The sequence below is a fragment of the Lottia gigantea genome (assembly GCF_000327385.1).
Source record: "Lottia gigantea unplaced genomic scaffold LOTGIsca_76, whole genome shotgun sequence".
NCBI lineage: Eukaryota > Metazoa > Mollusca > Gastropoda > Lottiidae > Lottia > Lottia gigantea.
The window spans coordinates 1,044,437-1,057,211 of NW_008710536.1; the positions used below are offsets into that span (position 1 = coordinate 1,044,437).

Sequence of the window (12,775 nt, forward strand, 5' to 3'; positions counted from 1 at the left end):
GTCCTTAACGTAAAAACAATATGAAATGGATTTTTCATCCTACTACTAACTGTCCGTCCTACGCTGGTGAAGTCGAAAAAATTAGGTCTAGTCAATGGTCGTATGAAAAGAAAAAGATGTACAATTAGGTCTACAATTACCACAAAATCAGTGACGCATTATAAGGCCTACTCCATTAGATGTCAATGGGGGCTTACTGCTTTCGAGTTACAATCTAGGCCTTCTTTCTATTCAGGCATTATAAGCTTATGCCTCAAAATTCTATTTGCAAATTTTCACCATGCCAAGGTATTACGAACTTTGTCTTATACCTTTGACACCATTAGTCACGTTTCTTATATATTTTCATTTTCATTTTCTGCTGTAGACTAAATCAAAACACTGAAGATGTTTAGGACGAGACACAACACATGCAAGAATGGACAGCCGTGTCATTTATAGTCTTCTGTCGCGGGCTTTGATTGGTTGTATTCGTTAGCGTATAATCGAATAAAATCACAAACTTCCTTTGTCACAATTGTGCCTAGTGATGTCAAGGTATTAGACATAGTTTGTAATACCTAAAAATTCGTGAAAATTGGAAAGAAATAACTCTCTGATGATAGTCGAGTTATTTTTTTTCGGCTGTTAAAAGTTGTTCAAGTCCCTGTGATATAGTCAAAGGGAAATAACTTGTTTTTAAAGATGGTGGACAATTTCAGAAAAAAGGTAAACAAAGAAAGTTTTAAGTCGAAATGGGGCTTATAGGGCTTCAAACACTTGAATAAATCTAGAACAACGTGGAAAATTTATGATTAATGACATAAACTTTGTCCATGGAAAGGTCAATACCACTAAAATTGCTACAATTTGCTTTCGGTTGGCCTCGTATAGTTTAATTTAGAACTCTCGGAAATGAGATAGGTCTATATCAATATCCATCGGACACAAGGTGGGAACTGGCTTATTCTTACATATATAATTTTTGGTCTTCTTCGTTTATTAATATGATGGCTAGATAGTAATGATATATAAAATGTCATTAAGCTATTAGAAGTATAAATCCAATTTCCTGAAAATTTCATTAGGCTAATAAGATCAAAAGAGGCTAGATCAACTTATCATCGTCAAACTTAATAGATCTAATGGAGGTTTCGTTTGAGATGGGGTTATCAAAATATTTGTGTAGATTATTATAATGTCTTTATTGGCCTATAAACACAGAGAATAAGTACTGGTACCTTGTTAAAAAAGACATTTCATTTTAATCATACTGATATGTACCGATTTTAGGCATTACAGAAGCACACTGGAGTCAGAATTTTTCCTACCTGGGTAATACTGAGCCTACTGGTATTTACTTGTTGATTATTAGTTTCTCTTGTTTAATTTTCCTGTTGAACGTGATTTACGTTATTGTCTTTTGAATTGTAGATGGCTTGTAAAAATTAAGAATGCCAAAATACAGAAAATTGGCCTATCCATTTAAATCTTTTGGATGAGAAAAAGCATTAAAATTTGATGCAAGAAAGAGGAACTGAAATGCATCGATTTAAACACAAGGTATGGTATCAGTATTATGAAGATATGCACATATGGGAATTTTTACTGTAAACAGTTGACTCTTCTAAGCTTTCATTTGGCAATCATAGTCATATTTAGAGGACTAAATCACTTTAAAACTGCACATAATAGCATTGTTAGTAAGACAAAGCATCAATGACAAAATTCAACAATTTGTCACCATTCTACTGTCTACTGGGTTTATTTTGATAATCTTTGATATATATTTATCACCATATGTGTGAGCATGAATAAGCTTATGTATTTATAATGTTTATTTAGTAAGCTTATATGAAGGAGCATAGTTTTTCTGTATAGTGAAGCAAAGATATTTGTGCACATATCCGGTACAAGTCATGACATAAACATTATATAAGCTTAGACCTTTTTAGGATGAAAATCAGACAATTGATTTGTCTTCAATTAGATAAGTTTCAGATTGGATGAGTTTCAGGAGGTTAATATTGTGTGCTGCAGATAATACCTATAACGTCATAATATCATATTTTAGACTGGTCAATACTATGTTCATTTTTAAGAATTGTTGCCTAACCATAGGTTAGGTCTTCATTCTGGAAAGTGATACAGATAATGATATATATAGCTGTTATATATGTAGCTATTTGTTATATTTAAAGATGTGGTTGAAATTTAGAAGACAAGGATTATTTGTTATGGTTATTATTGGTGCTATACCTGTTAGTTTTATGTTATATATTATAGCTACAATCCAATCAGAAGGTAAGTTTAAAGAGAATGACTCTTCTTATTAAAAATGATGGTGTTAAATAAAACAAATCTACCATTTAATTTGTCAAATATGCTTCAGAAAATGGAGTTTCTCAATGAATTTTTTAGATTAGATTTTAGATTTTTTACAGTAAAATGGAAATTACACCAAAATTTCGCTCTGTTTTTTTAACAGCTATTATTTTTGATATAGCTACTTCAGGTAGGGTCTAAAGACAGGTCTTTTGAACATTCGTCACAATAACCCTTTGACCTAATTTGATTATCTCTACTTTAACCAATCAAATTTCTGCCTTCTCCAGCAATTTTGTGAGAGAATGATTGATTGGTTACATCAGAGGTAATCAGTATTTTGATTAGAATATTCTATTCATAATGAGCCTTTTTTTGCAAGTTTTATCATTGCATAGTGTATTATAGCATCAATACTTTTTTGAATCTGATATTCAGAATTTTCAAAATATTTTCTTACTAAAGTGAAATATAACACTGATTGTGAATATTTCAGCTCCATTATCCTATGAAAATAGTGACATATTAGATGAACTACAAACTAAGTTAGCCGATAAAGTTAGAGAAGTAGAGTTTCAAAATGTTAAACTCAAACAACAACTAAGGTAGGTGACTGAACAGAAATAGGAAACCGGAGTGGTTGTGCGAGTAAGACACTTAAGATGAGCATGGAAAGCGAATAAATATTGTTGTCAAATTATGCATGTGGCAAATTGACGGAACCTATATTTGATCTACCTATAGTATTGTTTTCTATTAATCAAAAATGCCCTGCATCACCCTTCATAAGATTAGTATAGTTGAGCTCAAATTCAAAAGTTTCAGATGAAAATCTTAAAACTGATAGGTTTGAGAATGACCTTAGGAACAATGTTGTCCACCAGCAGAATTCAGAATAAAGAACTTAACTGTATTTTCAGCTCTGTGGACTCTCTAAAAGAGATTAAAAAGGGATGCTTAGTTGCCTTATTAACTCTGTTGACATTGATATTTGTTCCCTATTTTGAATGTAATGTTTATTATTTCAGTTTAGCTCAGAATCAGTTATTAAAGTTAAGAATGAGTATGGTATCTGTTAATGGTAGTGATAATAGTAATCAAACTAAAATAAGATGTATTAGTACTGAACCAGATGTACCAAAATGTGAGGTATGACTCTATTTCAAGTTGATTTTAAAAAATCCTGAACTGCCATGGTAGCAATATTGTGTTTGATTGCCGTTTTGAAAAAATAAGAAACAACTATATTTTATAAGGATAACAACTAGGTGGATAGTGACCTAAACATAAATTTGAGCAAAATAATTTTTTGATCTTCAAAATAAAACAGAATGCACCCTTAATTCTTCACTAAGAATAAGATACCATTACTGGCTAATTAAATAAATTATTAAAGATGGGTTTTCTTATTTTTTTTGGGAAAAAAAAAACCACTTTTTGACCTTTCTTGATCGGCCACCCATTGTAATTATGCTGGTAATTACCTTCTAATTTAGCTCATTATGAATTATTTATGGACATGTGAGACAAACTGGTATTTTTTCCAAATCATTAGAACACCCCTACTTTCTATTCATATAAGTATTAGGATTTTCATTTTCCTAAATGAAAATAAGGGAACCCATCTTTAAAAACTGTATTATTTTGTTTTCAGGTGGTACAAGTAGCTATTGTTTGTGCTGGTCATAATTCTACCAGAGATGTTGTCACTCTAATCAAAAGTATTTTATTTCATCGAAAAAATCCACTTCATTTTCACTTTGTATCAGATACAGTAGCAGAGTTAATATTAAAAACTTTATTTGAAACATGGAATGTTGCTGAAGGTAATTTTTTCTTTTTGATGCCATGTTATTTTCCGAAAAGTCAATTAGCATCCAAGGATCAAAACCAGATGGCTAATGCAACTGTTTTGGCAAAGCTTACCTCACTGTACACTTCATGGCATTGCCTATCTTCATTTTTCCAATTTGGGTGCAGAAAAGTGTTTGAAAAACTCATTTTCATTGTTGTTCTTTTCTTTTTATCAAGAAATTATTTTCCATTATGTGGAATATTATATTATGTAATTGCCAAGCAGTATGGGTTGAATAGTTGAAAAGTATAACATTATCTATCTTGCTCAATACTTGTAGATAGTCTTTTTATATTTTATAGTAATGTACAGTTTTTATCCAGCTGATCAAGTTAAGGTAGGATATCAATTTAACTTTTTAAAATTAAAAAACTAAAATATGTATTTGACAATAAAAAAAAATAACTGTCAAATGACAAACGTAATATTTTGTCCAGTTGTGTGTTTCCTCTTATTTTCAAAAATAATGTATAACAAACTTTCAACAGTCAACAGAATGAGCTTAAATGATATGAAAATTTCCAAGCCATTAACTGATGTGTATTGTATATTTTTCTAGCCTGATATAGCGTGGATACCAAATCATCATTATTCTGGTATATTCGGTTTAATGAAACTAACTTTACCTAAATTACTGCCAAAAGATATGGAAAAGGTAATTATTTTATAGTATAAGATTATAAGATTAATTTGCAGATCTGTTTTTTTTTTGTTACTTTTTACTTTGCTGACTATTCTTACCATGAATGATCTGTGTATATTCTTACTGGAATGTTCATCAGTATGATCTGTGTATATTCTTACTGGAATGTTCATCAGTATGATCTGTGTATATTCTTACTGGAATGTTCATCAGTAGAAATTTGTCTTAATTTATGTCCTACTAATGGTTCCTTGACCCAAACTTTGCATCAATATTTCCTGCATTTTGCTTAACCTGAAATAATGAGAAAAGATGAGTTATTTAAGGTCACCAATCTTTTACATGCTGAGATTATAACCATAACTTACCTGTACAGATTATCCAAGTAATTGCCATTAGGACTCTCCAAATGACTAGGTATAGCTGGTTCTTAAGATATATGCGAGCAGTAGTAAGATTCTACTGTCATCTAATTTACTCTTGCGTTAAAGGTCATGTAATATTATATTCTAGGTGATAGTATTAGATACTGATGTTACATTCTCTACTGATATAGCTGAATTATGGAAAATATTTAGAATTTTAAAAGATAAACAGGTAATTGAACTAACTATATGATATATAAGCGCCCAAACAAATTTTTGAAATGATCCATGCTTGCTTGCTTAACTAGGTACCAAGAATATATTGACTTTTTCAACCCTGTTTCTTATAGTTAGTGATGTAGGTCTGAAGAGGGTTTGGTTGGGACAATAAACCAAGGCTCTGTGTGCTACAAGCTATGTATGTTTAAGAGTAGCTTAGCATTGCACACTGCATGGAGTTGCAAGTTTTCATATGCTCAATCAAGTACATATCATTAAAGAAATTAACAGACTGAATAATTTGAGTGTTCTCAATTCTGCTGGTGCATTCTTCTTAAATTAAAGACAAACATGATGTCAATTTCTCATTCTTAAAAAAGATATAGATAGTTGAAATAAAGCTTTATGAACTGATGAAATAATATAGATGTTGTTTTGTGATACTTACAGAATATGATAGGTTTAGTTGAAAACCAAAGTGATTGGTATTTAGGAAAATTATGGAAAAACCACCGACCTTGGCCAGCTTTGGTAAGTTTTACAATCTTACTTACCAAGATTTATCCTTTCGGAGTATGCAATCACAAGTAAAGAACGAACATGGCATCCCATTAATGAGAAAATTAATAATGTAGATATGAAATCATCAAGGATCATTCAAGATGGAATTGAACACAATACTAATCGTGATAAGGCGCACTGGAAGAAAATGAAATGAAACTTTCAACTGTATTTATTGTAGGTAATAATATAACTAGTGATATATTGTTGAATAGGTAACTTCTTAACATTCAAACTTGAAACATCTACTTTAGATTCTTTCTGTATTTGTATAAGGTGTAGTTGTATGACTGGTACACGTATTGATACACACGTCACAATATGATAATGTATCAATTCATAGATGTATCATGCCATCACTAGTAGAAAGAGTGAAAAATCTCTGCCTAATGCACTCTTCACATCACATCCAGCATCTCTTAAGTTCCTTTTCCAACATTCAAAATGTAAATATTTGTATTTTCTCTCTTATTTTCTAGGGACGTGGATTCAATACAGGAGTCATATTATTAGATTTAAAAGCATTACGTGAAATTGGCTGGATGCAGATGTGGAAATTAATAGCTGAGAAAGAATTAATGACAATGTTAGCTACTTCATTGGCTGACCAGGTATCTTCTCAATCTTAGAACACTTCATAAAGAAATCTTCTGTCAATTTTATTCAAAATTTAGGCTTGGAAATTGTTTTTATTTATTCGTTAGATTTTGTGTGATTTCTAGCTCAGATACTTTATTTAGCTTGCTGATTTCGGGTCTCTTATTTGGCAATGGACCTTAGCGCTTGAACAATCCATTACATTGACACTGAATATGTATAAAAGAAATTCATTCTTTACAACTGATTATTTTCAGGATATATTCAATGCTGTTATTAAACAACATCCATATTTAGTATTAAAGCTACCATGTCAATGGAATGTACAACTTAGTGATAATACAAGATCAGAACATTGTTATAGTGAGGTATCAGATTTAAAGGTAAGTTCTGTAGCTCTGTATTAAAGCTACCATGTTTAAAACTAGATCAGAACATTGTTATAGTGAGGTATCAGATTTAAAGATAAGTTCTGTAGCTCTGTATTAAAGCTACCATGTCAGAAACTAGATCAGAACATTGTTATAGTGAGGTATCAGATTTAAAGGTCAGTTCTGTAGCTCTGTATTAAAGCTACCATATTAGAAACTAGATCAGAATATTGTTATAGTGAGGTATCAGATTTAAAGGTAATTTCTGTAGCTCTGTATTAAAGCTACCATGTTAGAAACTGGATCAGAATATTTTTATAGTGAGGTATCAAATTTAAAGGTAATTTCTGTAGCTCTGTATTAAAGCTACCATGTTAGAAACTAGATCAGAATATTTTTATAGTGAGGTATCAGATTTAAAGGTAAGTTCTGTAGCTCTGTATTAAAGCTACCATGTTAGAAACTAGATCGGAATATTGTTACAGTGAGGTATCAGATTTAAAGGTAAGTTCTGTAGCTCTGTATTAAAGCTACCATGTTAGAAACTAGATCGGAATATTGTTACAGTGAGGTATCAGATTTAAAGGTAAGTTCTGCAGCTCTGTATTAAAGCTACCATGTTAGAAACTAGATCGGAATATTGTTATAGTGAGGTATCAGATTTAAAGGTAAGTTCTGTAGCTCTGTATTAAAGCTACCATGTTTAAAACTAGATCAGAACATTTTTATAGTGAGGTATCAGATTTAAAGGTAAGTTCTGTAGCTCTGTATTAAAGCTACCATGTTTAAAACTAGATCAGAATATTTTTATAGTGAGGTATCAGATTTCAAGGTAAGTTCTGTAGCTCTGTATTAAAGCTACCATGTCAGTGGAATGTACAAGGCAGTAATGATATGCTTAGCAGAATTATAAGTATTGAATGATTTTTCTTTTGCTGTTATTAATCATGGGGCGAAATTGAACAAATTAGCAGTCATTCATTTGAACCAATGCCCAATTCCGCTTGATATAACGTTTCTGTTTTTATATGCAAATTCTTTTTGGTATTTTTCAGATTATTCATTGGAATTCTCCCAGAAAGATGAAAGTCAAGAATAAACATGTAGAATTTTTTAGGAATATGTATTTAACATTTTTAGAATATGATGGTAATTTATTACGTCGAGAATTATTTGGTTGTGGAACAACTGGCTCCTCTAGTCAAGTAGAAGAACAGGTATGAAAATGTATTTCAAACTTAGCCAAAAAAGCTTTATCTGTATCACTTTTCAAAATGTAAATGGACATTGGCTTTGTCTGCAAGTAAATATAGAAATATCGATGGAAATTACCACAATGGTATTGCTAATGTTATGGCATCATTGGCACATTGGCACTGGACAATGTTAGCATGAGAACAATTTTTGTTGAATTGCAGAAGAACTAGATGTCAAATTTTGATTTTGAAAAGCTATACACATAGCTAGTATAACCAATTTATCAATTTAAGTTTTATTTATTTTTTTTTTAGATCAATGCTATAAATGAAGATGATGAATGTTATGATTTTAGAAGAGAGCGTGTGATCGTACATAGAACACATTTATATTATTTAGACTATAACTATACACCTTCAGATGATGATGTCACTCTAGTCGCTCAGTTGAGTATGGATCGAGTTCAAATGTTAGAGTTAATATGCCAACATTGGGAAGGTCCTATTAGTATAGCATTATATATATCTGATGCTGAAGCTCAACAGTTTTTACGTTACGCCCTAGGGTCAGACACGTTAATGGCACGTAAAAATGTTGGATATCATGTGGTATATAAAGATGGGGTAAGCTTCATTATTTTATTAAAAGATAAGGTGCCAGAATGTGGTCTGTGATGGAATTTTTTTAAAACACATGTTGAATTGATGAGTATTGTTCAACCTGGATAAACTGGGTAGCATAGAATGAGAAAGGTCGACAAAAATGTCCAAAAAATTTCTACAACATCTTGTAAGTAGTGTCAACAAATGATAATGTACATCATAAATGCTTTAAAATCCTTATACAAATTTTGTCTGTTTTACAACTGTCAAAAATGCCAGGTCTGAGGTATCAAATAGACAAATCCAGACTAGGTAACTTGCATAGTTTGATAGTCAGTCTAAGAACCTGGGTGGTTGGTTTCTGAAATTGATGGTGAAATATCTTTAATGGAAATGGAATTTCATTGCCTTTGTGGCGCTTCATTTCCAGAAATTCAAAATCCTGCAAATAGATGATGTCTGTTTTTGTTGTCTTGTTTTTCAGCAATTTTTTCCAGTGAATTATTTACGTAATGTGGCCTTAAATCAAGTAAGAACACCCTATGTGTATTTATCTGATATAGATTTTCTACCTATGTTTGGTTTATATGAATACTTAAAGAAAGCAGCTCCAATGATGGATCTTAAGGAACAAAAGAAGGTAAGAAAATTGTTAAAGTGTTTCATAAATTCAGCTCTAATTCAATCCTTAATTATTCAGCTTAAAAGTCAAAATATATGATTCTCTATTGCTACATCTAAACTCTTTTGGACCATTATAGTTTAAGCTATTGAAACCCAGAGATATAGGTTAACATATCCTAAATCTGAACTATTATCTTTTGTAGGCATTGATAGTTCCAGCTTTCGAAACCCAAAGATATAGATTAACATATCCTAAATCTGAACTATTATCTCTTGTAGGCATTGATGGTTCCAGCTTTCGAAACCCAAAGATATAGATTAACATATCCTAAATCTGAACTATTATCTCTTGTAGGCATTGATAGTTCCAGCTTTTGAAACGCAAAGATATAGATTAACATATCCTAAATCTGAACTATTATCTTTTGTAGGCATTGATAGTTCCAGCTTTCGAAACCCAAAGATATAGATCAACATATCCTAAATCTGAACTATTATCTCTTGTAGGCATTGATAGTTCCAGCTTTTGAAACACAAAGATATAGATTAACATATCCTAAATCTAAATCTGAACTATTATCTATGTTACATATGGGTAGTTTGTTTACATTCAGGTGAGAATATTATTTACTACATAACTGATTTAGAGGAGCTAAGTCAATAACAATACAGCCTTAAAGATGCTATCTGTGATGGGTGTTTCACCAACAAGTGTAAAATTGTGTTAATTTATCATTATCAATTAATGTTTCTCTGCTTTTTTTTTTTCAGATTTCATGTTTGGCCTCAAGGACATTCTCCAACTAATTTTGATAAATGGAGAACTGCAACAACACCATATACTGTAAGTGTTAATTACATATCTTTATATATATATTACTACATTAAAGCTTATACCATTAGATTTATGCCTTTTGGCGAAATGGAACAAATAAAAGCAAGATATGACTAATGCACAAACAAAGCCTAGAAAACCACTTGTTAGTCCCTAGGTTTGATGCACATACAGCCTCCTCCATGGAGACATTCATTTAGAAAGGCATGGACAAATCCAGTATAAGGAATCTGATACTAGGCTTACTCTTGAAAGCACTTGCCTTGGAATCAGAAATTATCTTGTGATCTTGAATATAAGAGTAGTTGGTGCTCTATTGTAGGTGAATTGGGAAGCTGATTTTGAACCCTATGTAGTAGTCAGAAGTGATATACCAAAGTATGATCAGAGGTTTATGGGATTCGGATGGAATAAAGTTTCACATATCATGGAATTAGATGCTCAAGGGTGAGTGATTTTTAAAAAACGAAACCCAGTATTTGAGGTTATAGACTCATAGAGGGATTGAACTCAATTTCTGTAGTACTTCTCAGAGTTAAAAGTTGGCTACAGGCTTTGATTTTCTTCTGGTATTCATTGTATTTATATGCCAATGTAACAAACTGAATTTACTATCAAAATATGTTATCTGCAATTGTAAAGTAACATCTGGTCACTTTAAGCACCCATGTCCACAACAACATTTTGGTAGGACTTGAAGCCTCTTACCCTGCCTTTCCAAAACTTTTTTTAATATTAATTGACACCTTAGACATAAAAAAGAGAAAAGAGATAATAATATTACAATTTCTAAATGTAATAAAAAGATGAGACATTGTTGAAACCTAGTTTACTTTTTCTTTCAAGGTATGAGTTTGTTGTTCTTCCAAATGCATTTATGATACACATGCCACATGCACCTAGTTTTGATATTGCAAAATTTAGATCAAGTTCCTTATATAGAAGGTAAGTGTGATTTCATGCATTCTGACAACTTTGGACATAATTGGGCAAAATTTGAAACACAATTTTTTGAACACGCTTTAAAAACAAATTTCATCAGATCATGGATGGTGTTTGTAATAACTCGAGAAGAAGCACCATACAAGACACTAGATAAGTATTTTTATACACCCACATGAAATGGGGGGCGTATATTGCTGTCACCCATGTCCGTCCGTGTGTCAGTCCATCCACAATTGCTCGTAAACACTCTACAAGACACAATTCTTGACGGATTTTGACAAAACTTGGTGTGTGTTTGTAATCACCCAATCGAAAATCAGAAGAATCGAAAAATATTTAGTATGAGTTATTGCACTTGTTCTTGAAAACGCGTTCAATTTTTAGCTCGTAAACACTCTAGAAGGCACAATTCTTGAACTCTATCGAAAATCAGAAGAATTGAAAAATATTAAGTATGAGTTACTGCCTTTGTTCCTGTAAACGCTTTCAAATTTAGCTCTTAAACAGTAAATGGTATGATTGTTGCTGGATTTTGACAATACTTGCTTTCATTATTCAGTCCCACGCTGAAGATTGAATATTTCATACTGGTAATTGTTACTGTACTGCTAAATATTTTTATTCAAAATCAAAGCTGCCAGTTGGTGTATATTACCTTGCCTGGCAAGCTATCTTAATCAGAATGCTACATTATCTATTCAAAGGAATATTGATATTAAAATATATAAATTTCACTGAATATAAGGGATTATAAAGAGGTTTTCTTAACGTTTTATGTGTATCAGGGATCTTGTAGCATCAATTTGCACCATTCCAATTTTCAATAGATGTCTGTGACTCTTGCAATTCCACTAAAAGTAAGCTTTTAAAGATGTTACTATTGCAAAAGGTGCTACTGATATATAAGGGAATATGATTGAAATAGTGAAAATCATGAAATGGTGCAAATCAATGCTATATGTGTTCCCTATACACATACAAATTTTAGAAAACCTCTGTACAATCTTTTTAAGGAAGTTGAGTAAAAATATTCTCTGATCTAATTTCCAGGTGTTTAAAATCACTGAAAGGGGAATTCCAAAGAGATTTATCCAAGAAATATGGAATAAAAGCTTTAAAGTATTTATCTGTGGAATGAAGGAACTAGAATGTTCACTGCCAGAGATTTTATCTTGTGATTTTAAATATTCACAAATTAAGGATGTGCACAAGAAATGTCCTGAAAGTTCCATCATTAGATGAAACTCTGAGATTAAATTATACATTACTGCCATATCTAAATCAACAGACCATCAGATATATCTGATATGTGAGGTGTGATTCTTAGTGCCAAACAGTTTAGTTTTCCATTGAAATGCCAACATGATTGGCTAAAACAGTCAATAAAAAAGGCTGGTGCTAAAAAAAATTCAAAGGGCAACATTTAAGTATGTCAGGTTAGTATATGGATGAAGTTCTACAAAATAGATCAGTAGAATTTAAATGTGCATAAACGTTGCTGCCAAACAGTTTGGGTTTACAATCAGTCAGTACTGGCTAATACATTTAAATCAACAGCCCTGCAAATTTATATAATTATATGTTTTATGTGTCACGAATGATTTCCACATTGCCAAAAAGACATCTGAAATCATGATTGCTGGGACAAATTATAGTA

The 12,775-nt window shown here is 31.5% G+C and overlaps 1 protein-coding gene across 1 annotated transcript; it reads left to right on the forward strand.

The window, feature by feature from the left end:
* The first annotated feature begins 3,955 nt into the window (after nt 1–3,955).
* LOTGIDRAFT_196563 (hypothetical protein) lies at nt 3,956–12,526 on the forward strand. Its single transcript, XM_009066438.1, has 15 exons — nt 3,956–4,130; nt 4,462–4,496; nt 4,719–4,814; nt 5,316–5,399; nt 5,837–5,917; nt 6,427–6,558; nt 6,802–6,927; nt 7,971–8,132; nt 8,427–8,735; nt 9,199–9,354; nt 9,846–9,952; nt 10,110–10,182; nt 10,496–10,620; nt 11,020–11,118; nt 12,169–12,526. Exons 2-15 carry the CDS (start codon nt 4,464–4,466, stop codon nt 12,254–12,256), a joined length of 1,671 nt encoding a protein of 556 aa, XP_009064686.1. The 5' UTR covers nt 3,956–4,130; nt 4,462–4,463; the 3' UTR covers nt 12,257–12,526.
* Nucleotides 12,527–12,775: the final 249 nt, after the last annotated feature.